This window comes from Bemisia tabaci, chromosome 9 (assembly GCF_918797505.1).
Source record: "Bemisia tabaci chromosome 9, PGI_BMITA_v3".
In the NCBI taxonomy this organism is placed as follows: domain Eukaryota; kingdom Metazoa; phylum Arthropoda; class Insecta; order Hemiptera; family Aleyrodidae; genus Bemisia; species Bemisia tabaci.
Window position 1 is genome coordinate 21329308 of NC_092801.1, and position 27971 is coordinate 21357278.

The 27971-nt window shown below is 41.1% G+C and overlaps 1 protein-coding gene across 1 annotated transcript in view; it reads right to left on the bottom strand.

The window, feature by feature from the left end:
• LOC109034654 (uncharacterized) overlaps positions 1 to 27971 on the bottom strand; it is a 71307-nt gene that overhangs the window by 34524 nt on the left and 8812 nt on the right. Inside the window, exons 3-4 of the mRNA XM_072304460.1 lie at positions 14585 to 16168; positions 10365 to 11885 (exon numbers count right to left, since the gene is read on the bottom strand). Of these exons, the coding sequence (XP_072160561.1) occupies positions 10365 to 11885; positions 14585 to 16153 (3090 nt within the window). The 5' untranslated portion in view covers positions 16154 to 16168. The remainder of the gene's footprint in view (positions 1 to 10364; positions 11886 to 14584; positions 16169 to 27971) is intronic.

Genomic DNA, 27971 nt, shown 5'->3' on the forward strand with positions numbered 1-27971 from the left:
GTCTGAATCCTTCGAAGTTTATATTAATGATGATGATATTCTTCACGGACTCCTGATTATGATGAAATTTAAAATCAAACTCCCTGTTTACTTCTTTGAGAAAAACGTGTACACAAATTTTATTTTTTAGCATTCTTAAACGAAATATATGTATGCAGAGAAAATGCTAGAGATCGAAAAGATGCTCTTTTTCCTCGTTTTTTGCCGCTGTCGGTATAAGACTGCTTCAGAACAAAAGGTTCTGCAAATCCGATGGAGACTGTGCCGCGTATCTATCAAAAAACGCGTGTAAAAATGTCAAATTGTTAACGTTCCAGCCCCTCTTTCTCTAAATTGCCGGAAAGAAAGTTCGATTTTAAAAAGTATCGAACTTAAAAGTTCGTTAAGATCATTATACATATAGCAATGCAAGGAGGTCTTAAAAAATACATTAAAACTTGTGTTAATGATACCAGAACTTAAGAGAGTGTTCGCCAAAGACTTCGTTACGAAAGGCACCCTATAATATCGCCAAATCGATGTTAGGGTGGTTTCATAGATTCAAATGCATGGTTTTGAGGAGATGCAATTTCGAATTCTCGTTTTACATGTTCCGGGCACAAAATTGTCAGAATTTACAGCAACTTCAATCCCCCCCCCCCCTCCGTTGGACTAAAAAATGAAGCAAACAACTTACAACTTGTTACACTTTAGAATACTGGCGAGGGTTTTCCGTCGAAAATTTCGAATTCTCGTTTTACATGTTCCGGGCACAAAATTGTCAGAATTTACAGCAACTTCAATCCCCCCCCCCCTCCGTTGGACTAAAAAATGAAGCAAACAACTTACAACTTGTTACACTTTAGAATACTGGCGAGGGTTTTCCGTCGAAATTTCAGAATCTTGTTCATCGGCCTACGCTTCGCCTATCTAACACGACAAATCGATGTGATGGTTGTTTCATAGATTCAAAAACATGGTTTTGAGGAGATGCAATTTCGTATTCTCGTTTTACATGTTCCTATTGACCACGTGACCTTGCAGTAAAGAAGGTGTCAACAACATTCGCACCCCGAAAAGCTCGTCTAAGGCGGGAGTCGAAAGTCGCGGTCCCGGCTGCGGAGATGAGGTTAAACCGCTGAAAGCTGGCATAGGGTACCGAGGCTCCAGATTGTTTTTCGCAGTGGACCACTAGACAAGGCACGAATTTCAGCATTCTGATATATTTTTCTTGACCAAAATTTCACGTGAAACACGATGCGCACAACAGAAATTACCGAGATCGACTCCTTACGAGGATATTCAATGATTCTTGATGCGTGAATTCAAACCACCCGCTCATGAAAACTCAATGCTCTACGTGACTCACATCGCGCTAAACGTTATCATGAACGTCTCTGCGATAAAAAAATCTGGCAGCCTCAATCTTTGCGCTTTGCCTCAGCTATTTGCTGCGGATTACGGCACGTGAAAGAGCGCAAAAAATCAAGGGCACCAGAAATTGCACGACATTTTTAAGAAACGCGTCAAGTTGACGCAACAGAGCTTCGAAGAAGTTACAGATTTTCGAAGCTCCTTGCTACGTAGACAATTGTTACTACAGGGACTGTAAGAAATTTGCCTATTGAGCAAGGAGCGAGGAAGAGCCGTTGCGACAGCATCGGGATTTTCGGAGCTTCAATCATAGCATCAAATCTCATTCATGTTATCTATGGTTAACATGCAACATTTCCACATTAAAATATGTTTCATATTGACGAACATCGGTGGAAAATGAGAGGTGATAGCAATTTGACTGCCGTAGTGCATCATTTTCCCGCCATTCTGGATTATTTGAAATTCATTCGAGTCTTAGGACATTTTAAAAGCGGGTTCGTCCAGGATTTTGGGTCCAAAAACAAGCGATAAATCACCACGTAATCTCCTCACCTGGTACTTTTATGACATTTAAAGAAAACCACAAGGTTTAGTGACCAGTGGCGTGGTGTGCTTTGCGATATATCGATTGGCCTGTCCTTTGAACCCATGGTATAGGGCAGTGGCGTGGCGTGAATTGCGATATATCGATTTTTATGCCATTTAAACCTATGAAAAAAGATCGATTATCAGGGTGTTCGCAGCGAACACCTTAGTAATCGATTCTTTACAATAGCTTCAAATGGCGAGATATCGATAATCGATTATTCACGCCACGCCACTGGTATAGGGTCGATACATTGGGTGTTCCCACCGCACACCTCAATAATCGATTCTTTACCATAACTTCAAATCGGGAAATATCGATAATCGATCATACATTTCTCGCTACTGTGAGTGACCCACTCCCGGGAACGGAAGGGTTCCCACTTAAAACCCTAGCTCAAACATACTGAGACAAAAAACCTTACGAGCATGCGTGCAATGTACGTTACCCGATAATATCCGATATAATATTTACTTATGAAAAGAAGAATATTTTCCCATGGAGTTTTCAGGTACACAGGATAAAATTGTGAGCAAAATTCGCTGCATCCAGAAAAAGACATACGAAATGAAAGAAATTGGGAAACGTCCGAATTTTCATACTACGTTTACATTAATGTATACACGGAGAAAAAAACTTCGTGCAAGGGACCCGAAGTTGAGGTCTATGGATCTCTGAAGTTTTCTGATCACGCATCCGAAAACTTGAGGTCGAGCTGCCGAAGTTCGGGTCAGACATCGAGGCACTTCGGTATGTACCGAAGTACTTCAGATGTGTGGCCCGAACCCCTCGGTATATATCGAAGTACTTCAGATATCTGACCCGAACCTCGGCAGCTCGACCTCAAGTTTTTAGATACGTGATCCGAAAATTTCAGAGATCCATATGACCTCAACTTCGGGTCCCACGCACGAAGTTTTTTTCTCCGTGATACAACAGCGTGGAGGGTATGGATTCGATGGACATGAATCGATCGAAAATGAAGACGTGAATCTATCGACACCGATTCGATCGAAAAACAAAAATTTGAATCGATGGATGTGAATAAATCGACAAAAATTTGAATCGATGGATGTGAATCAATCGACACAGATTCGATTGACAGTTAATTTGAAAAACCTCGTGTCGATTCGATCGACATATATTGATCGAAAAATGAAACCGAGAATCGATCGATAACCGTGAATCGATCGTCAAGCCCGTTAATCGATCGAATTTTGACGATCGAAGCGGTGTCGATGGTTCACGGCGATCGATTCACGTTTTTATTTTTCGATCGATTCATGTCGATCGAATCGACACGGTTTTTTTTTTTTTTTTTTTTTTTTTTTTTTTTTTTTTTTTTTTTAAATTGACTGTCGATCGTATCGGTGTCGATTGATTGACGTCGACCAATTCACGTTTTTATTTTCTCATCGATTCATATCGATCGAATCGACACCGGTTTTTTAATCATTTGTCGAACGAATCGGAGTCGATCAATTCATGTCGATCGATTCACGTTCGATCGATCGAATTCATACCCTCCCAACAGTAACCATGCTGATCTACACTTTCCAGAGTTCACGTAATAATAAAAATCCGCACCCCTATCATAGGGGCCTTATGCTGCCGTGCTAAGGAAGAACGCCGTACGAATATTCGAGTGTTGCCAAGTTTCCTTTGATAAAATGTTTATTCTTGAGGAAAATTATGAATATTTTTCCCTGAAATTTTCAGGAACTTCAGATCAAAATACGAACAAAATTCGCTGAAAAATTGGAAGAATAATATTCATAAGTTTACCAGGGAATTCATGTTATATGTATAAAGACAGTTTGGCGACGCCTGGAGGTTCATACGGCGTTTTTCTTTAGCATGGCAGTATGTCAACCGGTGAAGATCTTGGAAAGTTGGCAACGCTGAACTTCGACCTTTAAAGGTGCGTAAAACGATCGAACTAAAAAGGCAGATACACCTGCGAGCTAGACGCGCGTCTTGAGCGGCGAGTAGGCCTTCGGCCGTGTTCGGCGATCTTCGTAGCCAATCAGGCCGCAACTCGCTCAAAGTAGGATCGGATCCTACTTTTTGGGACAAGACGCTCGTGTAAAGCGCAGGTGTATCTGCCCCTTTGAGCGGGTCCGACTCCTGTGCATACAATTGATTGTTCATGACGAATTTAGTAGAGATAAAAACAATGTCGTCACCTTCTGCGAACTACCAAACTAACAACGATTTCTCTTCACGATATTCTGTTCGCTTTTTCTATCTTTGCGTTGAAGTCTCTCATCTGTTGCACTCACATAATCTGAATAGATGGTACGAGCTCCGGATACGGTGTTTGCTTTTCTATCTTTGCGTTGAAGTCTCTCGTCTGTTACACGCGCATAAAAAGATGGTACGAGATTCGGATATTGCGTTTGCTTTTCTGTCTTTGCGTTGACGTCTCTCATCCGTTGCATGCGCTTGAATAGATGGTACGAGATTCGAATTTTGCGTTTGCTTTTCTATCTTTGCGTTGAAGTCTCTCGTCTGTTGCACGCGCATAAAAAGATGGTGCAAGATTCGGATATTGCGTTTGCTTTTCTGTCTTTGCGTTGAAGTCTCTCATCCGTTGCATGCGCTTGAATAGATGGTACGAGATTCGGATTTTGCGTTTGCTTTTCTATCTTGGCGTTGAAGTCTCTCACGCCTTGTTCATTCCACGCACATTATGTGACGGTCATGACATGCTGTGGAACAGCGACAAGCCCTCCTTAATGTTTCAGTAACTTCAGAACTTGAACACCTATCTTACTACATTTAACTATTACCTTTCATCCGAAAGTGAAATTCCTTAAAAATCAAGAATTCGAGTAAGCTATCGAGCATCGCGGTAATTTTTGAGGTGCCTACAGATAAAATCTCATTCAGGATTCCACCCTGATAGAGGTTGAAGAAATGAGTATGAATATGATCATTCGACGATCGAATCAACTGACTCGAATCAGTGGCGTGGCTTGCTTTGCGATATATCGATTGTAATGCCATTTAAACCTACGGAAAAGGATCGATAATCAGAGTGTTCGCAGCGAACACTTAAATAATCGATTATGTACCATAGGTTTAAATGGCATAGCAATCGATACATCGCAATTCACGCCACGCCACTGACTCGAATATTCTACCTTGTTCGCATACGTTTCATCATTACTTCGACTTCCACCGCGTTCTTGTTCGAGACACCAAAGAAATGGGGATTCTTTAGCTAACATCAAAAATTAGAATGCAGCAAAAACATATTCAATTTTTATCTTTGGTCCGGAGGGACAACATTGCGAGCATGAGATTTGCTCGGTCATGACAGTTAGGAGGTTTCTACCCCGAAAATGTTTTTTGATTTGGTTTTTTGGATCTCACGCAAAGCAATAAGAAGAAAAAGGAATTCATAAATTTTATGAGCTGATTGTTCAGGAATGACAACTTATTCGTGCAAAAAAGAGTAGCAGTAGTAAGAGCGTTTCCGATCCTGAACAACGTTGTTTTCGCAGACGTTTATTCGCAGTTGTATTGAAACTGAACGAAATAGACCTCAGCCCACATATACTGAATTTGCTCAAGGCGATTCATCGCGGTTTCTGACGAGGTCGAATTGGCGTGCGATATATCGCATCGATTAAGTGTAAAATTTCGGCAGATTTTGAATTTTAAGCCGAAAATAGGACGATAATCCCTGCGCATAAGCCTGAAGAATCATTCAACACGATAATATTGGCAAAATTCAGAGGCATGAAAGCAGGATCCGTTTAGGGGGGAAAAACTCGTATTCAACACAGGAATACAGATACAGATTTATGTGTCGAATTCTGTCCGTTTTATCTATTTAAATGGATGTGATACAAATTAATCGATGTACACCGAATTACAGACTGACTCGCTAGGGTGGCCCTTATTTTGGACTTTTCCGAATTTTTGAGGTGCGACCCCCTAAAAGGGTGCCTTTTGGTAAGTAAAGGATGGCAAAAAAAAAAAATTCGCGAAAAAAAATTTTTAAGTGGTGCCCCACGGGCGTTAAAGTTGGGACGCGCGTAAGCGTGATTTCCGCAGATCGCGGTTTTTTACGATTTGACGCCTCGCGCAAGGGATGATGAAATTGACTTAGACTTATGAAAACTTGGTAACTTACTTAACTTTTTACGTACTTTCACGTGGTGACAACAGATTTTTTTAAAAAATTTTAGAAATTCGATTTTTTGCCCCGTAAAGTTGGGGAAAAACACGATTCTTGACCATCGAAACGCGCGAAACGCACATTTCTTCAATTCGGCGCGTCTGTTTTGGCATGATGAAATCGACTTAGACTTATGAAAACTTGATAACTTACTTAACTTTTTACGTACTTTCACGTGGTGACAACAGATTTTTTTTTAAAATTTTTAGAAATTCCATTTTTTGCCCCGAAAAGTTGCGAGAAAGCGCGAATCGCACATTCCTGCAATTTTACGCGTCGCCTCAAATATCGTGTAGTTCACGTAGAAATTTGGAATTTCAGTAAGGCATTAATCACTTGTTAAGTTACTTGGCGATTATGATATCATGATTTGTGTAAAAAATGTCAAAAATCCGATCGTTTTTACCCTCTAAATTACAAGAATACGCGATTCGCGGAAAATGGCGCTGATGATTTTGCAGAGCGTCTTTTTTCGGTTGCAAATTAGATCTTTTGTGCATTCACATATTATCTGATGATTATGTGAAACAAAAAGAGACAGGGTAATTTAATCAAGTAAAAACACAATATTTAATTCTTTGGAAATAAGAGTACACTTTCATAGTAGAGGTTGACACAAGGTTTCTTTGGTGCACTCGGGGAAATTTTTTCTGTAGTCTTCTACGAGTTTTAAAATATTTTGTTGTTGAGCAGGATCTTTTGTTAGCCTACCATTGTATTCTTCGATCAACTTAACACCCCGTTCAGCCACATCATTTACTGATTTTAATTTACACACTTTTTTGGAAATACTTTTGTATTCGTCGTCATTGCACCAAGTTGACGGGTCCTTTTGAAGAAAATTTGTTGGCAAACCGAATTTTGTAAAAAACTTTAAAGTGTCACTGTTGACAAGTTTTTTCACGCAATCACTCCGATGTTTCGTTGGAATACGAGCTTTATTCCAAAATGATAAAATTTCATCAATGACTAAATGTGCACTTTCGCGTAAAGAATGTTTGACTTCACGAATATTAAAAAACAAAACTTTTAGAGCGTCTCCATTTGAAGGCAACTTGCTCCCAACTATCTGAGAAAAATAACTCCCTATTAAATACACATCGGTGTTCCTCCGAGTTTGCGGGGACATTTTTCAAATTAAAATTAAAAAACACTTTCGACTTTCATTGCACTTCGAACGTACATTCCCGTTGAGACATAAACGAGCAACTGAATTGAATCAGACAAATTCTTGAAATGATGAGAGATCCGTCGATCTAGATTTTTCATGTTCATTCGTGTCTTAACGCGTTTCAACGTGTTTTGCTTCTCGCGCTCTCAACTCAGTGCAGTCTCTTCTGAATAGAAAAGATCGGATTTTTGACATTTTTTACACAAATCATGGTATCATAATCGCCGAGTAACTTAACAAGTGATTAATGCCTTACTGAAATTCCAAATTTCTACGTGAACTACACGATATTTGAGGCGACGCGTAAAATTGCAGGAATGTGCGATTCGCGCTTTCTCGCAACTTTTCGGGGCAAAAAATGGAATTTCTAAAAATTTTAAAAAAAAATCTGTTGTCACCACGTGAAAGTACGTAAAAAGTTAAGTAAGTTATCAAGTTTTCATAAGTCTAAGTCGATTTCATCATGCCAAAACAGACGCGCCGAATTGAAGAAATGTGCGTTTCGCGCGTTTCGATGGTCAAGAATCGTGTTTTTCCCCAACTTTACGGGGCAAAAAATCGAATTTCTAAAATTTTTTAAAAAAATCTGTTGTCACCACGTGAAAGTACGTAAAAAGTTAAGTAAGTTACCAAGTTTTCATAAGTCTAAGTCAATTTCATCATCCCTTGCGCGAGGCGTCAAATCGTAAAAAACCGCGATCTGCGGAAATCACGCTTACGCGCGTCCCAACTTTAACGCCCGTGGGGCACCACTTAAAAATTTTTTTTCGCGAATTTTTTTTTTTTGCCATCCTTTACTTACCAAAAGGCACCCTTTTAGGGGGTCGCACCTCAAAAATTCGGAAAAGTCCAAAATAAGGGCCACCCTACTGACTCGCCCACAATTGATTGACATCAGAGGCGCGCGCTGAGTCGATCGATTGATCTGTCATTTAAACCTATGGAAAAGGACTGATTAACAGGGTGTTTGCAACGAACATCCTAATAATCGATTCTTTACCATAGCTGCAAATGAGGAAATAACAATCGATTATTCACGCCTCACCACTGATTGAAAAGAAGGGAAAATAGTGGTGCCAACTTTGGAGAATATCCACTTCTTCACTATGATGTACGTTTGACGGTTACTCTGAAATGAAAGTAAGGCAAGTGGATTGTAACAAAAGTAAGTGTTTGACATTCTATCATTAGTCCACTTGAAATTTGACAATTCTACTGAAGGATAAAGATAATCAGACGTTTGATAACATTTATCATACTTTGGGTGCATGCGATCTGATATACGGTCTTTCCTGCGTAGAATCGGTTGATGAATGGTGATAGTATATAATTGTCGCTTAAACCATACTTTTTTCGGTCTATGCTAGGACAATTCAGGGTGGTGAGTTCTCTCTTTTCCATTTGTAATCATTAAACCTAAAGGTTGGTAAAATTTTACTGGTGTAGAATATACATGGGTAAAATTCTCTAGGGGATAAAAGAACAAAAATATTTATTATGGTACGAAATAATGTAATACAAAATTATGAAAAATGAACACGAGAAGTTTGAATAAAAGGCTGAGAAATCCGATACAAGTGAATGGAAAAAATCGGGAGCAAATAAAATAGTAAGACGGTGGAGAAACAACAAAGGAAAAATGACGTATGACCTAGCGATAGGTGATAACATTTTTGGTGCGGTCTGAAACTTGGTCATTTCATCACCTGAGAACTTCGGACAGAGCTCGATTAAAAGGGAAAAAATAATTCGCTGCGCAGTTAAAATGCATCATTCGTGAAGAAATATTTTACTGCGAAAATCAAAAGAGACCTCTTCAGATTCTAAAAAGCGTCGATGCTAGACTGCGAAGCACGTGCTTGGAGAATGGAGTCAAAATGTCCGGTGGTTTAAAGTGTTAGGATGATAAACAATCCATCAAATTTTGTAAGTTATCGCTCATGAATATTTATTGTAATGCGTAAAAATTGAGGAAAATTTGCGAGGAATGATTAGTTACCATTCAACAAAGGACTTGCATCGCTGCAAAATGTTCAACTTTTTCTTCCAGTGTAGAGAGTAGAAAATTGATACATTATTAATTTTCTCGAGAAAAACATAAATTAAGTGACATATTTTAGATTATTTTCTTCGTTTCTTTATTTTCATTTATTTTTTTTTAAAGAAAACTAAACAAGCAAATTGTTCGGTCTCATTCGGATTCTCAATAAAAACGAAAGTAATATCACAGTCTTACGGTAAGGTTAAAATGCACTTAATGGCACTTGACTTCAAAAAGAGAAACGGGATTCATCACAACAAAAGAAAAAGTATCCTTAGCAGTTTTATGTTGCACTGACAATGAGAAAGGCATTCGTCGTGTTTTGAAACAGGCCAGCAGAGCAATTTTATTGGCTTAAAACTCCTAGCATAATTACGTCACATTGCAACACATTAGAAATAGGAAGAAAAGGTGTGAGGAGGAAAATGTGAAAAAGGAAAAGAAAGACGAATAAAAAGAGAAAGGAAGAAAAGAATAAAATGAAATTCTTCCCTTTTTTCTTCGTTTCTCCCTTACTCTTACTTTGTTCGTCTTCAAATGGTTCTTATAACTCTGTCTCCTTCTACTAGCACCTTTCTTTTCTTTTTCTCATTCTTTCCATGTTCTTCTCATTGCGATTTCATGTGCGTTTCTATGCAACATACTTCCGTTAGGAGTCCATCACTTCTGCAAATGGCTTCATATTTTAAACCCTCAATGTAAATGTGGCTGTTTCACATCACTATCCCAGTAATTAGGGTTAGCACAACCAAAAACATCTCACCGCGAAAAGAAAACTTCTACTATCACTTATCACAACTAAAGCTTTCCTTGTCACTGTCTCGATAAAACTAATACCTCAGTGCAACTAATCTGCCGTAGAAATGTGGTAACGAATCTAATCTTTCTCAGTCGGAAACCCGTAGCGTGGCTGCGTCTCACGGCGGGATTCCGAGGGACGGTTCCACCACGAAGGGGGAGAGATCTATTTATGCGTTTGGAACGACAAATATTCCAACTCGCGGTTGCTCAAATGACTCACTACGACGAACCACACTTCCAACGGAAGCGCCCGAAATCGGGGTATCAGGACATGACAGGCGTTGACACCCTCTCGGAGAAGCCTCTTACGGTAGATCCCGCGGTTGAAACTGTACTTGAGCATGTTGCCGTAGACAGGGAACCTCTCCCGGTCAGTGTTGCGAATGCGCCGGGCCACAGCCCCGTTGCGCAGGAGACCCACGAGCCGTCCCATGTCCATCGTCATGACGTTGAACAAGGAGACCCCCGGACACACCTGCTCCGCCCGGAGAGCGGCGGCCTCCGCCGAGCACCTGGCGCGCAGATCGCTCACGTCACCCAAGAAGTCGAGAAAGTCAAACGTATAGTGGTAGTCTTGTAGTAAGGTCAGGACCTTGACGAGGTGATCTTGTAGGAACTTGGCGGCCCGCTGGAGGAACCTGACGTTCGGTACGTTCACCGGGTTCAACAACAAGCCGACTTCCATCCTCAACGCGGTTAGGATGTGCAGGATATCGTACTCGAGGAGGAACCGGAAGAGGTTGTAGTGGCGCCCGCACAACGCCGCGTGGAACGCCGTCGTGCCGTCGTTGGCTACTGCGTCGATCCGGGCTCCCCCGTCCAGAAGACTCCTGGCGTCCTCGACGGAGCCCTCGCGAGCTGCCAGGATGAGGGGCGTCTGGCCCTGGTTGTCCGCCACGTTTGGATCTGCGTTGTATGCGATGAGATAAGATGCCATCGTGTACCGCAGGGACATCATTACGTGCAAGACTGTTTGTCCGTTCCGATCTCTGTGGTTGATGTTGGCGCCGAGGGCAAACAACAAATTTCGGACTCCACCGTGCTGCTTTTCAAGAGCCCAAAAAAGGGGAGTTCGGCCGTTAAGGTCTTGGGCGTTGGGATCGAGATTGTAAGGAGGCAATATACACTTAGCGATACGTTCGTAACCTCTCTTGGCGGCTAAGTGAAGTAGAGTACCACATGTGGGGTCGCGGTGAGTCAGTTCGACCCGGAGCAGAATCAGGTAGCGTAGGATTTGAAAATTGTCTCGGTCGAGGAATGATCGTCCTCGACAAGTGGCCCAATGGTTCAATGAAGTGCAGTATTTAGAGCTGCAGCAACGTCGACGGTATTGGACAGAGGTCGGGCTAAGTAGAAGACGAACGAGTTGCCGGTTGTCACCCAGAATGTTGAAGAGTGTTAAAGGGTCCATGGAGGCGGACCGAGCGTCCAGGCTGAGTTCAAGCATGTCCAGCCGGGGGTCGGTTGCGGGCAGGTCGAGTTGAGTCAGGTCGGCGACTGTGTTGGCGACCGGAAGCCCGCGGCGTCGGAAGAGGTCGCAGATGTCCGGCCGCTGGTTCTTGAAGTTCTGGGGGAGGAGCGCTACGCCCACCGGCGGTGGGAGGGGGGCAGCGGGCGTGCTTCGCAAGCGCCGCCCACCGTCTAGGCTCGTGCCTATCCGATCTGGAACGAGCAGAAGCAGGACTTTGATTGTGGGTGATTCTTCAGCTACGGTGAGCATGATCAAGTTGAACCCTCGTGGCTGAAACAAAAATCGAAGTGGCGGCGTTAAAGCGGTGCACTTGCATCTAAAATCTTCATCCATAAATTTGACTAGCATTCCCCGACACTTGAAGATCCTTCTACAATTCCGAGTAGTGCTGACGATTTATTAGATGTTCAGAAAAATAAGGTAAATTTTCCCTCGACTTCTTCAGCTCTTCATTTCGAGGATTTCCCCGTATTATCGTCAGATAACCTGGAGAATTGGTTGTCCGCCGGCTAGACTACTGCCGGAAAGGTTCGTCCGAATGCCGAGACACCTTTGGAGATTGAAACTTGATCTTGTGAAGGTAGAGCGAGCAGCGTTACTATGATCCGCATTCTGATAACTTTAGGAGAAACCCCAAAACCATAGTATTTCCGCTCTGATGACGTAGTTTCTAATAGAGGGGTCAAATATAACCATCGCTTCTTGGCTGAAGAAAGTTGACATCTTTTCACTGACTGGCTTTCAGTATTTAAAGGACAATACACACCACTGTCTTAAACTTAGATGATTCAAGACAAATGTAGGTTAAAAAATGAGTTAGGAGTAAGCTTCGGTACCACTTTGGTTTAAGCTCCCCTGCCAAAAAGTTTAAAGTCGACTAAAATTATTTTGAGAGTAATAAGAAGAACAAAAATGTGTCGTTGACATTAGATCTCATGTAATGAGACTTCTTGTTGGAAGTCTCATTCCAGTCTTTCATTAGTCTTTTTCATAGTTTTAGCTTGCTTCGGCGTGATCCTTCTCTGTTGAATTTAATGCAATTGAGTTCAACCAACTTCAACGACCTTGGATTCTTCCTCGTCATTACAAGTGCCATGCATCGTTGAGGTATTAAATGCTGGAGGATTAGGCGACCGAATCAAACATTCCGCAATCAGTTTCTCTATATTTTGCAATAATTTTTCCGGCAAAAATGTATGTGTGATTAATTCTTTATGTTGTGTCGTGTTGTACGCTCAGTTACAGTAACAACGATACAAAACTGAACTGCTTGAGTGTAGGTCGGCGACGTAATTTTAAACCCTTGCATGTAAACGTACATCTACAAAAACGCTAATTACGTAAAGAGCTCGAGGAGCTCACAAAAACCATGTGGACAGTTTTAGTGCCGTAGTCAACATTCCGCAAACTCATGCTAACATGGAAGCGATTCCTATATTCTGGTTTATCGAAATAAATTCAAAGTAATTTTGCAACTTTTAATTTGACCTTTCTTTAACGAGGAAAATGATTGAACAACTTTTATTTTAAGCTTTCTTTAACGAAGACTCTATAACAGGGAAATTCAGAGAGAATGGCAGAGGCTTTAGCCTCTGCCACAACTGCTGTACCTTAAAAGCAAAAGTAAATGGCGTATTATATTCAATAGGACACAATGACTGGTTAAATAAAGCGAACCCTGATGAAACCACTAATTTGCTCTTCATACTGCGGGATAAAGGACGCAAACATTGAATAAAATCTACATTTGCCGTTATCAAAGTTTTCAAACTCTTTCTCTGTGTCGTTTTCTAGTATATTTTCTTTTCGAGTCCAAAAAATCAACCAACAGAGTCGACGACAATGAGTGTAATTCTTAGCCTTTGTCACTATTTTTGCCTCCATTTTCCACCATTTATATACACAGGGTGTCCCAAAAGTAATACGTGTTTCCTTGGAACGTGTGGACGAAAGGCTGTGGATACAGAAATGCGCTTTAAGTAACGTTAAAATGCTAGTAATTGCCGACAGAGCAAGACCAATCCGAGCTCTCTAGATTCAAAATTGACCGGGCTACTGTGATTTGAAAATGGTATGTCAAGATGAACCCTCATGTATTTTTAGCATTTTTTTTTAAAAAAGGAAACTGAGATTACAGAGTCAAAACTTCTACAGACAGAACGCCGCGGTACGATGAAGTTCGAAACATGTTGTCGTTCAACGTCACTGCTTTGTAATGATGACACCGTGTGAGCATGTTGCCAAAAAGTGGTTAGGGATGAAGGAGATGTGACTCCTCCACCAGGAAATCACCTGATCACGCATGGCCCAGTTGCAACCACCACGACAACAACAACAAGCTGGTGTAGTACCCCAGGGCGAAACCGGTACTTTTCTAGTTTCGTTTCATTGTAAATAATTTTAGTCGTAAATTAACTCAAAATAGGTAAGAATAGAACTACAATACCTACATTTAAGACTAAACTTTGGTACTACCTAAGATTAGGTAATTTGAATGTATTAATAGACTCATTGCCAAGACTTAACGTAACTTAAAATGTAAAAGAAATCAATAAAACGTGAAATACATTTCAAAACAACCCTACACCCTAGGTCACCAAAGAATGTATGGATTTTTCCTTTCAGAAAAAATTCCGAAAATCATGAAGGGATCAGCTCTAAATGTCATTTACAAGCCGCTGTAACTTGGTCACTTTTTGACCTGTTGAGCTCGGGTTGCTTCATGGGATATTACTGGCACTTTAACGTTACACTAACCGCATACCTGCTACTGTTCGTCCGAAGAAAACGTGCAGTTCTTTTGGGACACCCTAGACGCAAAGGCATGAGTTATTATTAATATCTTTCGAGATATTCGACGGGTCAAGTAATGGTTGCAAGATTATTGTAGGTGGAATAGACTTCTCATTCCTTTCGGAACGATTAATAATATTTAGGAATCGACGGGATAAAATGTCGCTTGTAACTTAGAGCTCGAGTTTAATTTGTTGGTCGGTGGACGTACCAGCTCTCTTCAACCTCGCAAGGTCAGTGTAGCTGAGTAGACGAAGGATGTGTTCTTTAATCTCGTCGGGTAAACTTTTAAAATGCCTGGACAACGACTCAAAACTTTTATTAGCTTCCGACAGGTACACATTGAGGCTCTTAATTTTTTCAATGCGCTCGTTCATCATGGTACCATAAAGGGGGAACCGGAACCAGACGGACGACCAACGACCAGGTGAGGTTTCTTGAAGAACTGATTCGTTCCCGAGAAGGCGTGATACATTACGGTCGGAGCTTCTCAATAAATCGAATAAGGGTAAGTGGGTATTGGCGAACTTGGTATTTCTCAAACATAGAATTTCGGCTTCACACTTGCCCTTGAATTCGGCGAGCCCGGTCAAATCGTCGGACCACAGAGAGGGGAGATCCTCGTCAAGGTCTGAGCTGCGAAAGAGGGTAGTTATTTTGACAACGTGTTCAGCGAATCTCTTGCGGAAGTTAATGATCTCAAGAGGAGATTGGCCGAACCACTGGACACATGCTCTGTGAACCAGTACGTCTTTGAAAATTCTCGGCTCTGTGAAGCAGGTCCGAAGGAAGTAAGAAAACAATCCATCCTCAAGATTATAGGAACAGCATAATAGGATTGATTGCGAAATATGCTGATTCGAAGTCGGTCCACGGCGTGCAAGTGGTTCGGCCCCGTACTTCACCAACATTTTAGCTAGGTCCAATTTTGTGCAATCGTCTAGGTGGTGGGGACCGACCAACAACCCAAGAGGTGTGTCATGCACGGAGTCAGTTTTGTTGACATCAGCGCCCGCTTCTGCAAGCAGCTGAACCGTGGCAGGTGAGCCCGCCTTAACAGCGTGATGCACAGGAATGCCCTCCCGTAATCTCATCTTTTTACCGTGGTTCAATGACAAATTTACAAGTGCTAGATGACCCAGCCTGGCGGCCATTTCTAGCAACGTGCCTTGCAAGTTCGGCCCGAATTTGCAGTTGATTGCTGTGGGTCTGCTGCTCAGAAGACGGTCGATGATTCCGAGATTCGCATCGTCGACTGCAGAACGGATCGACTTGTACCTGAATTCATCGATGCGCCAAGGTTTTACACTGAAGAGGCGGGCAATGGTGAAGTCATTTCCGTAGCCTGCGGTGTACAACTTATCAAGCGGATTCGAATTATTTTCGTCGAGCAGGACCTCGACGATGCGGACAATCTCACTTGGTGAAATGGAGGAGACGGCTTCGTCGTCGAGGGTGAGGATTCCTAACTGGCGCAGTCGTTGTAGGATTGTAGGGTGTTGCGCCGTGAGGGCCTCCGGCAACAGAGCGAAAGATCTCTTCTCTCCTTGGAGGTAGGCTTCCACGGTTATTGTCCGAGTTTTCAGTAGTACCGACCTTCTAGCAAGGTCGCTTTCGTCCGTATCAGAAAGAACGTCACTGGTATTTGGCGGGTCAGAAGTGGTCGGTACATCATCGAGATGTCGGACTGACTTTCCCTCGACGAGTACAATTAAACACTGTGCAAGCCGGCGATCCGTCATCATGCGGCTGGAATTCGACTGAAACACAGAAAACACCGGGGCGATGTTGTATACACTATTTTAGAAGTGTGGAAATAAAAAGGCATGGATATGTACCTTAGAAAACACCCTCACTAAGCGGTGAGACGAATGATGAAAATAGATTGAAAATTGCTGAATTCAAAGTAGCTGTGCTGGATGGAAGATGGGGAAGTTCTCACATATTTTCAGCAGTCAACATATGTGACTTAGAGATCTGTAGTACCCACACATTGCTGGTTGAGTAGTACAGTAAAATCGAAAATAAAGTTCGATCCTCAAGGTACTGAAGACGTCTCTGAGGGTCTGAAAAGTCTTTCAGCTCCATGTAAACCCACCAATATGTAAATGGGTGAGTATCCCACATTTAATATGTAAAGTACGAAGATTTTCATTTTGTTAATCATTTTTATCAGTGTTGCCATTGATTTGATCTCTAAAATCAAACCATGAGTGAGTAAAAGTAAGTAAGTAAGTAAGTAAGTAAGGCCGGGCTGGCCGGCGAGGCGCCCTCAAGGGGCCAAGGCAACTGGCAACTGCCGTCGTGCACCCCGAAGTTGGACCGTACTCCTTAACATATCTTCGTACTATTGACACATTGAGTATCATCTATATTTCCGCAAGGCTCAGCGGCCGTCTGATAGCCAACGGAAGGTCTTATCAAAGACTGTGGCAGACGCTGCAGAGCACGGACTTTCGGAGCACGGCCATGCCTCCACCGAGTTGGACTGAGTTGATGCAATCTACACTGATAGGTAGCGCTGGCAGTCGCGCACACTACGAGTGATTACCGATTTTTCACAACCCAGTCGAATAAAATCAAACCATGAGTGAGTAAAAACCACGCTCTTATTGTTCGAAAAGGGTCTAAAACAAGATCTAAAACAAACCCACCAGTCATGCTGGGCATCGTTCACAGCAAATGAAAAGAGGTTTTTTTTTTTTTAATCGAGTTAAATATATCGGATACGATGGTAAGACAAATAATATTTTAAATTAAAATCAATATTAAACATAAAGAGAGGTGATGTTTTTAATAAAATTGAAGTACAGGGATGTCGATGATGATTAAGAACCGGAAAGTCTGTTTACTTAAGGTTAGTTGCGTCCTCAAGCCTCTGGTTTACGGTATTGCCAGAAAAGTCCATCCGATTAGATGATATATAATATTTTGGAGAAAAACTAACCAGCGCTGTGATTAACAGAATGTAGAAAGTATGTTGTGTTAATGGAAAATCCATAAACTTTCAGAAAAATGAAAGTAAATGAATGCAATCAGATGGAGAAAAATATGTTTTCGGGCATTAAGTGATCTTTCCGTGTCGAAAGCTAAGAAAGAAACATCGGAGGTTCTGCGAGGATGCCAAGCATCCCGAGGCAAAATTGAAGTAAGGGTACCAAAACTATAAGAGGTGCTTTGAATTGAATGCAAAAATCGAAGTAAAATCACAAAAAATTAACATATTTACTTTTTAAAAGTCTAAGAATTTGCAGTTTCTCAGAATATAATTTCAGGCCGTAGATTCTTGAAAATCGCGATTAGACATAAGGCGAACTGAATATTACGAAATAATACGAGAGCACAACCATGCCACTATGAGACCATATTTTTGGTGCACAAATAGGCCTTTTGCAAACTTTAGCTAGATCAAAAAGAAAAGTTATTTCTTATACAAAATGGCTTAAAAATCACGATGAGCGCATCGGGAGTCTAAAGTACACTCCTAACTTCACAATCTTGTAAGAAATATGCGCTTTTTTACGCGTCCCGCTTCAAAAACGATACAACGGGACAGGTGAGCATTTCGTTTCAGGAGTTGATCCATTCAACCCTTGCGCACTAGGGTGCTACGCAATATTCAACAACAAGATCGACGCCAACCCGCCAAAACACACGTGATGAGACGGGATTTCATGAACCGGCGTCTTTACATTTTCAATTTCCTTACGTCGATCAAGTTCATGGTGCTTCCTCGCGATTTGCGCGCGGTACGTCAGCCATGTTGAATATTACGTGACATCCTATTGCGCAAGAGTTGGATGGAACGCCTCCTCTTGTGAAATGTTCATTTGTACCGTTGTGTCGTTTTTGAAGCGGAAAGCTTGAAAAAACGCAGATTTCTTATACAGATTGTGAAGTTAGGCTGTGAATTTCATACTTTCGTGATGCGCTCATCGTGAATTTTTAGCAATTTTGTAATAGCAAGAACTCATTTTTGCTCCGTCTGGAGTTTTCAACAGGCCTAATGCGTGGAAATGAACCTTTGGTAGCTTCTTCACAACCTCATAGTGGTCAAGGTGCTATTTTTATGTATTTTCGTTCGAGAAATTAGAAACTAAAGACCGTTTTGTCACTCCTATTAGCAAGGGATTAAAGTTAAATATATAAAGAAACAACAAACACATTAAATACAATTTTTCAAACTTAATATTTTAATCATTTTTATTAATTGTGAAATAACAACACACGAAAGTGCAATAAAATTCAAACAATACAAAAATCTCTAAATCTATGACACTGCATGTTCAGCAGTTTTAAACAAGAGCGACATGCCACCTCCCTCTAAGTTTCGATTAACTTCACAGTCAAGGAATCTCCGAAAGGAATATTATGGAGAATAATCCATAAAAATATTTATACAAAAAATAGACCCAAATTAGGCAGATGGCTGATAAGCAGGTGAAAATTTAACAAAAATAACTTTCGACCATGATAATAAAAATAAACTTGAAAAACTGCATTTTTTAAGCCATCTGACAATTTTCAAGCGTTTGCTTCACAGTCAAATAGTTTGAGGTGTTAACGTTTTCGATCCACCTTACTCGAGAATACATGTCGAATAGTAAAGTAAAATAAATACGGAGGGAGCTACATGAACTGCTTCAAAGTTCATCAATAATGATCAAATCGGTCTACAAAAGAGAATCGTGCGTACTGACCACACCTTGATTGGTCTGAATCGAGCAAAATTCAACCGAGTCTCGTGAAGAGATACACTGATTTCATGATTTTAGGATATTTGAAAAACGATTTCCATTAATATTGTTCAAACTAAATCAATTGATCACAGCAACAGCAATGTCTTATTTGTCATCGTTGAGAGAAAAAATATTCTATTAAATGTGAGAATACTCCTTGAAAAACTTGTAACGGTGCGACAAGTTAAACATTACTTTATTTCTCCTCCTGTTGCTCCATTGGTTTATCTTCTTCTTGTTTTAAGTGCACAATAAGTATTTGTTGATATCCTTCTGCTCTTACCTACCAACTTATTTCTTATTTCTTCTTTTGAATACAAGGAGAGAGGGTTTATGTCAGCGCAAAACATGTTGTAGGGATCGCAAAATTTGTCATAGCTAAGATGAGAAGTTCAGGCATAAAATTTCTTGCCTCTTTCGTCCAGTTTTAAATAAACGATTGAATTATTAATCCGTGGGTATAGTGGTAGCTCTGTTCAGGGATGCAGAATCTTAGATGCTTCCTTGTTTTCACGCGCCCGCCTGCTGGCTTTCCAAATTTCTCTAATCAGTTTTCAACATGAATTCCGACCAATTTCAGTAGTACGGATCTTCCTCCTCTTCTTTCCTTTAATTTTCGATTTTTAACCCTTAAAGATTGTCCCTTCTTCCACATTTGTAAGCGCCTATCCACATTTTCACACACCTGGGCGCGAGCGTGATCGAGCATTTCTGGCATGAGCGGCTCTCTTTAACCTCACAAGATCGACGAAACGGAGATAACCAAAAATGAGTTCCTTAATTTCGGCTGGTAAGTCTATCGAACGCGGGGACAAGAAATAATCTAAACTTTTACATGCTTCCTTCAAGCACAAGTTGAAGCTCTTACATTTTTCCACTCGTTCCTTTAGAATGTTACCATAGTAAGGAAACTCATGGATTAGATTGAGGGATTCGATTCCACGAGTGACAGATTTGTTACTGAGAAGACGTGAAACTCGGCGATCTGGGCTCCTCAGCAGATCTAGAAGGGGCACGTCAGTATTGTGGATCTTGGCGGTTTTCAGTTGGAGAAGTTCTGATTCGCACTCGCTCCTGAATACAGCGAGACCGATTGGGTCCTTGGACCACAAAGATGAAAGATCCTCGTCGAATTCCGAGCTGCAAAAGAGGGCGGCTATCTTGACAAGGTGCCGGGCAAACATATCGCGAAAGTCGGGGGATTTTTCGAAGGCACCATCAGCGATACACCGCAAAAAAGCTCTGTGCGCCGGGACGTCTTTGAACATCGTAGGATTCACAAAGCAGTTCTCAAGGAAGAACGAGAACAATTCTCGTTTCTTCTTCAAGCAGGCGTCTTTCAAGATCGACCTGGAACACGACGGGGCGACATGTGCGAATAGATCGGCCCCGTGCTTTACCAACATTCTCGTTACGTTCAAACTGAAAAGAGCGTCTGGCTCGGCATTGACAATCAACCCGAGCGGCGTCATATTGACGGAATTGGGTTTGTTGACATCGATGCCGATCTCAACTAGAAACTCAACCACAGAAGAAGCACCGGCCAAAACAGCTAGGCGTAGAGCCATAGGAGAATCAACATATATGTCATGCTTATCCAACAAATTCAGGAGTGCTACATGATCCAACCTGACGGCGATGTTCAAAAGCTGGGTCATCAGTTTAATATCGGATTTAAATTTGAAGGCTTGTGCGACCCGGCGTTCTTGATAATCTTGAGTTTGCGCAAAAGAAAGCCTAGTTCTCCTGCTCAAAAAACTGTTGAGAATCCTCAGATTTTCATTATCGAGTGCAGATTGGGCAGTACTGTGCTCGTGTGGTTCGATGAGAACCCGACTTACGCCGAAGAGATGGCGGATTATAGTGTCGTTTCCACAACATGACGCGTACTCAAAGAACTCCGAGTCCTGCTCACTGGCCGGTTTCGGATAAACGGGTGCAGAGTATAGGATACTGAGAGGGCATGTGCTGCTTATGTTGAGCAAAATCTCGATCATGGAAACTTTCGCCTCGGGAGAGATGGACGATACGGCTTCTTCGTCAAGAACGCGGATGTTCCCATTTAGCAGCTGTTGTAGAATGGTCGGATGTTCTGTCACCAAGATTCTGGGCAAAATGATAAAAAATCGCTTGCGTTTTTCTCTTGTGCTTCGATCTTGGCGTGGGCTGGAGAAGGAGCTGCCAAACTGCTGAGATCTGGATGCCTGAGGTTGTGTGACATATTCGCTTGTTGAGGGACTGTATAGCCATGTCGAAACGGACCGAGCCACTTCTACTAAAGGGCCACCGGCGGTGTGGCGTGGAGTCTCTTGAAATTGTGCTACATATCTGCTTGTTGTGGGACTGTGTAGCCATGCCGAAACCGACTGTGACTGTTCGGCAGGATTAACGGAGCTTTGGCCTGAGAACTCAACAACTATATGGCTTGGAATCTTATCCTCCACGACTAGGATTAAACACTGCACGAACCGGCGAACTGACATTATACGGCGGCGTTTATACGGCTGAAACACAAAAAAACACCGGAGGCGACGTTGAAAACTTGATCTCAAGAGCGTGCGCGCAATAGCAAGCATGCATGCGAAGGCACTTTGTACAGCGAGAGTATTACGCGAAAAAGAGTAAGCGTGCGCAGAATCTCTGCGCACACCATTGAGCAGGGTAAAAGAGGTAAAGCACCACATTATACACATCCCTGTCAAGATTTCACGTCAAATACGGATATTACATTGAAAAGTTCGAAAGAGGGTTATTCAAAATCGGCGATTGTACCCTACGCTTGGATTTTGCCCGGAGTTGGATATGTTGTTTCCTATCACAAGACACGCCTTTTTCCGGCATTGGCAAGTTCACCCGAAATTTTTCCCGCGCGCTACAGCGTTGCCAAGTTGAAAACGGGCAAATTCCGTAAGGGGCATTAAAATTGAGCTATGAAGTTGCGGTTTTAACGAACATGCTCGAAAAATTGCGCACTTTTAGGAAATGACCATTTTTTTGATGTCGCATTAATTTTAACATCATTGTTGCCAATTTTTCGATTTTTAAATTCGACAAATTTTACAAATCCGCGAATACCCAAAAAAGCTATCTTCAAATTTGAATGAAAAGTTGTCTAATCGATAGTTCGTTCGATTTCGCATCCATCGATATATTATAGCTCGCTGGGAAACTTTTGGTTCGCGAGATATCATTATTTTTGTAAACAGCTTTATGGAGCGACGACGCTTCTTGAGTCCGGGCAGATAGAAATTTTAGCCTCCAAAAACACCGGGTAGCATTAATTCCATGGTTTCCTATATAATTTTTGGCGCTGAATCCGAATTTGACCATTTCATAAAAAAATTGTCACCAAGATGTTGCCAAATTTCGCAAAAATGGCTTAAAATAGGCCTTTTTGGCGGATTATGGCCAGTGACTTGCCAGGAGTTGATCAGACGACAAAATTGGTTATTTCCACAGTTAAAACTCGTTAAACTTTCTACTAGCTGAGTCAAATTCTTTCTGCTCACGGCAAAATTAATCGCGCGACAAGCAGTAAACTGAAAAAAAGACACCAAAATTGGCGCTTTTTGCGGTTTTTGTCCTAAGTTTCTTGTTTTCCAATTAAGAGAATGTTTCTTGACTAAACTAATGAACAACATGAGCAGAATTTAATATAAATGAACAGTAAAATAAAATCGAACATATTCCGGTGTTGCCAAGCTTAAACAAAATACTCGAATTTTCGCTGGTTTTTCGATATTTGTCCAATATTCTTTGTTCATTTCTTTTTTTTAAATTATTTAAATGTATCTCTCGTGCAAAATAATACACTTTTGTAGAATATTTTAATGTCAACTTAGATATATACTAATTACTAGGGTATTTAGTTCAGAGAGGAAAAATTCATAAAATAGTGAGTTTTATCGAATCGTGCCAATAAACAACATTTTAAACAATCATGGAAAACTTTCTGCTAAAAAGTAATGAATAAAATGTACTCCTCGGACTGACTTCATTAAACAAACAAGACGCATTGCAATATTGCCAAAATTACGTACAATCATCGAATTTTGGCGGTATTTGACCATTATTATTCATCGACCTATATTCAGTATACAATTTTATTTTATAATTCTGAGAAAATGGAGTTTATCCGAATTTGACCATTTCATAAAAAAATTGTCACCAAGATGTTGCCAAATTTCGCAAAAATGACTTAAAATATCGATCAGACAACTTTTCATTCAAATTTGAAGATAGCTTTTATGGGTATTCGCGGATTTGTAAAATTTGTCGAATTTAAAAATCGAAAAATTGGCAACAATGCATGTTAAAATTAATGCGACATCAAAAACATGGTCATTTCCTAAAAGTGCCAATTTTTAGAGAATTTTCTTTAAACCGCAACTTCATAGCTCAATTTTAATGCCCCTTACGGAATTTGCCCGTTTTCAACTTGGCAACGCTGTAGCGCGCGGGAAAATTTCGGGTGAACTTGCCAATGCCGGAAAAAGGCGTGTCTTGTGATAGGGAACAACGTATCCAACTCTGGGCAAAATCCAAGCGTACGGTAAAATCGCCGATTTTGAATAACCCTCTTTCACTAGAACGTTAAGAATCAGCTTTTTCCTCGCTCTTCAGGTGCAACTTCCCGCATGTCAAATACTGACGCACTAAAAACAATATGGCAATTGAGACTGACCGAAGAGTCCATCAGCAGTTGAAACTCAACGCCGTCACGGTCGCTAGCATGAGGAAATGTCGGGTCCCCGAAAGTCAAAGCTTCCATCTAGAGGTTAGTAGAGGGTCTCCTTTTGTCTCTGATACGACACAATCTATCGTATTTCATGGATAAAATAGCCGTTAACGAACGAGTTTCGAGGTTCGGTGGAATCTCGAATGACCATACCGATGAAAAAGCTGGGGGGTGAAACAAAAGACACCCCCTTCCCCCTCCCCCAGAGACAAATCCCGGTTGCTCTGGTGGACAAGTAGTAGACCAACCAGTGTGATGATATTCGTTGCTGACCGGAGCGGTTTTCGAAGGCGTTTAGTGACATCGCTGGTTCGCTTCGTCAATTTAAAACAAGAAGAAAAAATCCAACATGAGTCTGTTGGAAAAGCGTGCCGAATAACTGAAATGTTGGACAAATACCTCTTATTTTCACGTCTTTGCTTTTTGCATCAATTGGTACTTTTTGCTAAATTTGGGAGAAAATATTGATTCATGAACGTTGAATGTAAATTAATTTTAAAGATTCCGTCCAATTATCTTGATTTTAAGCTGATATGCGGCATTTGCGCACGACCGTGATTTGGGCGAACTGCCGTGCATCGAAATCGCGTTCAGTTAATCTCTTTGGATTTCGAACTGTAACTTCTCTTCTATTCGGCCGATTTGTACAAATGAGGTCTCTTTTTATTTGTACTCCAACGGAAAGTAAAGAAAAACTCGCTAAATAGACGGAAAACAATTTTTGATAAAATTTGGTGGATCCTGGCATCACGGTGAATGGTTAATCGGTTAATCGCCTCGCCGTCTTTTATTGCCTTGCTCGAAACCGGACACCCAAAGCTATATCGCGAGATAACTGTAGTGGTTTAAGTGGATTTCGGCAGGGGCCATGGTTAGTACATAGTATAATGAGTCACGAGGCTCATCACAGATTGCACTTACAGTGCAAGACGCTCATTGGCTATAGAGTTTTGGCGGGAAAGAAGGTTCTAGAGTTGAGTCCTCCGAGCGTAAGAAAGCTCCTATGAGGTTTCTGTCAAATTGAATAATACGGTTTTGACAGAAAAATGTTCTCAAGGGTTTCCAATTAGCAGTTCATTAGATTTTTTGGTAAAAGACCATCAGGGCTTGACAGTGTAATGGTTCAAAGACAAAGAAACGGGTGCGAGGAAAAAAGTATTTGGACGACCCGTTGAATAGCATTGGTTGATCTGTGTGCTGTACTATGGTACATCCGAGTGATTTCAAAAAGCGAGCCCTACTGGCACGCTTAAAAACGCTGAGAGAGAAAAGTGGATGCATTTCACACAGAATTTGAAAGTAGATATACATAACGGCTAATTTTTCACGACCCGCTGATGAAGCATGATGTCAGCACTCGTTTATTCATGGCCTGGCCACATTGTATTATGAGTGGGCCTTGTTGCGGATTCGAATCGTCACTCCAAGAAAATTACTCCGCTATATAGCTTTGTATCCTTTATGTTCACCTAAAGAATTTTCCTCGAGAATCTTAATGCATGTGTTACGTAACTTTAATAACTTCTTTCTGGACCTTATCAACATAAGGAAGACTAAGGGAAACTCTGATTAAGAAGTACAAAAAGTATATTTGCGTCCCCCCCTCCCTACCACCCGGAAGTAAGATTTATGAAATGTAAAAGTAAGAGTACGAATATAGTGAGGACCAGAGTATTACTCAAGCACAACTAATTTCAGTGTGCTTTACAGTGGAATAATTTATACTTGTGCAGTGTTTCTTTCTAGGTTCGGTTCCCTATAGCGGAGCTTCTTAAAACGTATTTAAGAATAAGTCGAGATTTACCGATAAGAAGTCTAGTTGAAAATAGAGAATTTGCAGGTGTCTGAAATTTCATAAATTTCGTGTTTAAGTGGAGACTACGGAGTGAATTGGACACGAGGATACCAGGGTGTCTACTAAAACAGGTTGGCTAAAAATCAGTACTTTAACAGTGCTTTTTCAGTACATTCCCAAGAAATTCAGTACCACTTCAACAGAAAAATTCAGTACTTTTTCAACACCTCCAATTGGCGAAATTTGGCAAATTTCAAAAATTTTAATAACCCGCTCAAATTGCGACAAAAGTGACAAAAAATTGAAAAAAATCCGGACCTTCATGCGGAATTCCGCACTTTTTCAGTACTTCCAGTAATTGTTCAATTCATGAACCAAGGGTATACAGGGTGACTACAAATCCGGAAATAGTACTGATTTTTAAAGGGCGGTCCTTTAAAAATCAGTAGGTACTATTTCCGGACTTGTAGTCACCCTGTATACCCTTGGTTCATGAATTGAACAATCACTAGGACAAAATGATCTAATCTGCTAAAATACGTGTGTTTAAGTGGGAAATGCCGCCAGATGACGTCACTAAGCGGTGCATTTTCTCACTTTTAAATCCATTTTCATACTATTTACCATATCAGACATTTTTTTTAAAAAATACTGTGAAATCAGCTCTTTGAGCACTTTCAGATGAAGCAATAACAAATCTGCATGCAAATTCTCCAGTATATCAAAGGAAATAATATCAACACGATCTTCAATTGAAGTTTTTAATCGTTGACTAATATTTGCTTCAATTTTCATACAAAGCAGTTTTGAGCATTCGTGAAAAAATCTCTTGAAATTATTGTTCAAGAAGGACGTAATATCTGCACTTGATTTGATCAACATGAACGAAATTGTCTACGTATATAAAACTTGAATACAATTTATCATTAGGTATACATTTTTAAGTTTACTCAGATCCCAGGGACTAGAGTCCCTTTAGAGGAGAGTTGAGACAACGCGGCTTATGGGTGTCACAAACGGAAATAAAGATTACACAAATCGGAGGTTTTTTTGTGGAGTACCTTTATAGGGAGAGTATGGACAACTAAAAAATCTGGAGATTAGGTTTGATCAGATCATGTAGCTCTTGGGCCCCCCAATGGCAACCAACCTATGAACTCGAATTATCCAGTGGTACTCATTTCCACAATAGTAAACTGCAAGAGTAGGTGCACTGATTAAAATTTATAAAAGCACGTATATAACTTTGATTTCGCATTTTTCTCAGTTTCAAAATCTTAATCCTTAAAGACACTTGTTTACAATGCGTTGTCGGCCATATTGATTAATCTTTCAAGTATGCATAGCGGCACTTTTCTAGTGATTTTCGTTTTACACGTTGTAGACGAAAGTACTACAACTTGTAGTACTTTCGGGCCCTAAGAGCTACACAAATCGAGTTGTCCATACTATCCCTGTGAAGGTACTCTAGTTTTGAGTAATCTTCGATCAACCCATTCTTGAATTCCTGTTTTCTTCCTCTATCTCATTCCATTTGTTCCTTGCCGTACCCCCCCCCCCCCCCACCTACCATTCCCCGGTCCATTCCGGTTTATAACCTTTGAAATGGAGATGTTGCGTGTGTGAGGAATTTGCGATTTGACTGTTGATCTTTGTGTAAAAGCTCGCGAGTAATACGATGGTGCCACTAGTTTTCTCTGAAATAAACTCCCAAGCTCAAAAAAAGCTCTAAAGTCGAGGCCAAAATGGAGGTGATATCCCACGCTATCCCGAGAGTCCACCTCTACATCAAGACAAACTCACCATGCAAAGATAGGGAGCAAATACATTAGCAGGGTTGCCGTGCTTTCAGTTTTGGAGTCCCCAAATAAAGTGGCAGCCCTGTCAATGTATTTGCTCCCTATCTTCGCATGGAGGGTTCGTCTTGATGTAGAGGTGGACTCTCAGGATAGGTGGGATATCCCCTCCATTTTGGCCTCAACTTGAGAGCTTTTCTTGAGCTTGGGAGTTGATTTCAGAGAGAACCAGTGACACGATCGTGTTTCTGGCGAACTTTCACATAGGAATCAATAGTCAAATCGCAAATTTCTCACACATGCAACATGTGTATCGGTGTTCGAAACTCACAGGCGCCAACGCGCCAAATGCGCCTAAAAAATGAAGGCTCTGCGCCAATGTCGCCCCTAAAAATTGCTCCCTAAAAATCTGAATTTTCATATCCGGTGATGATTCGAAATTTTCAGCACTACAAGTGAAAGCTTTTTCTATTCTTCACGATTTCAGCCTTTGTG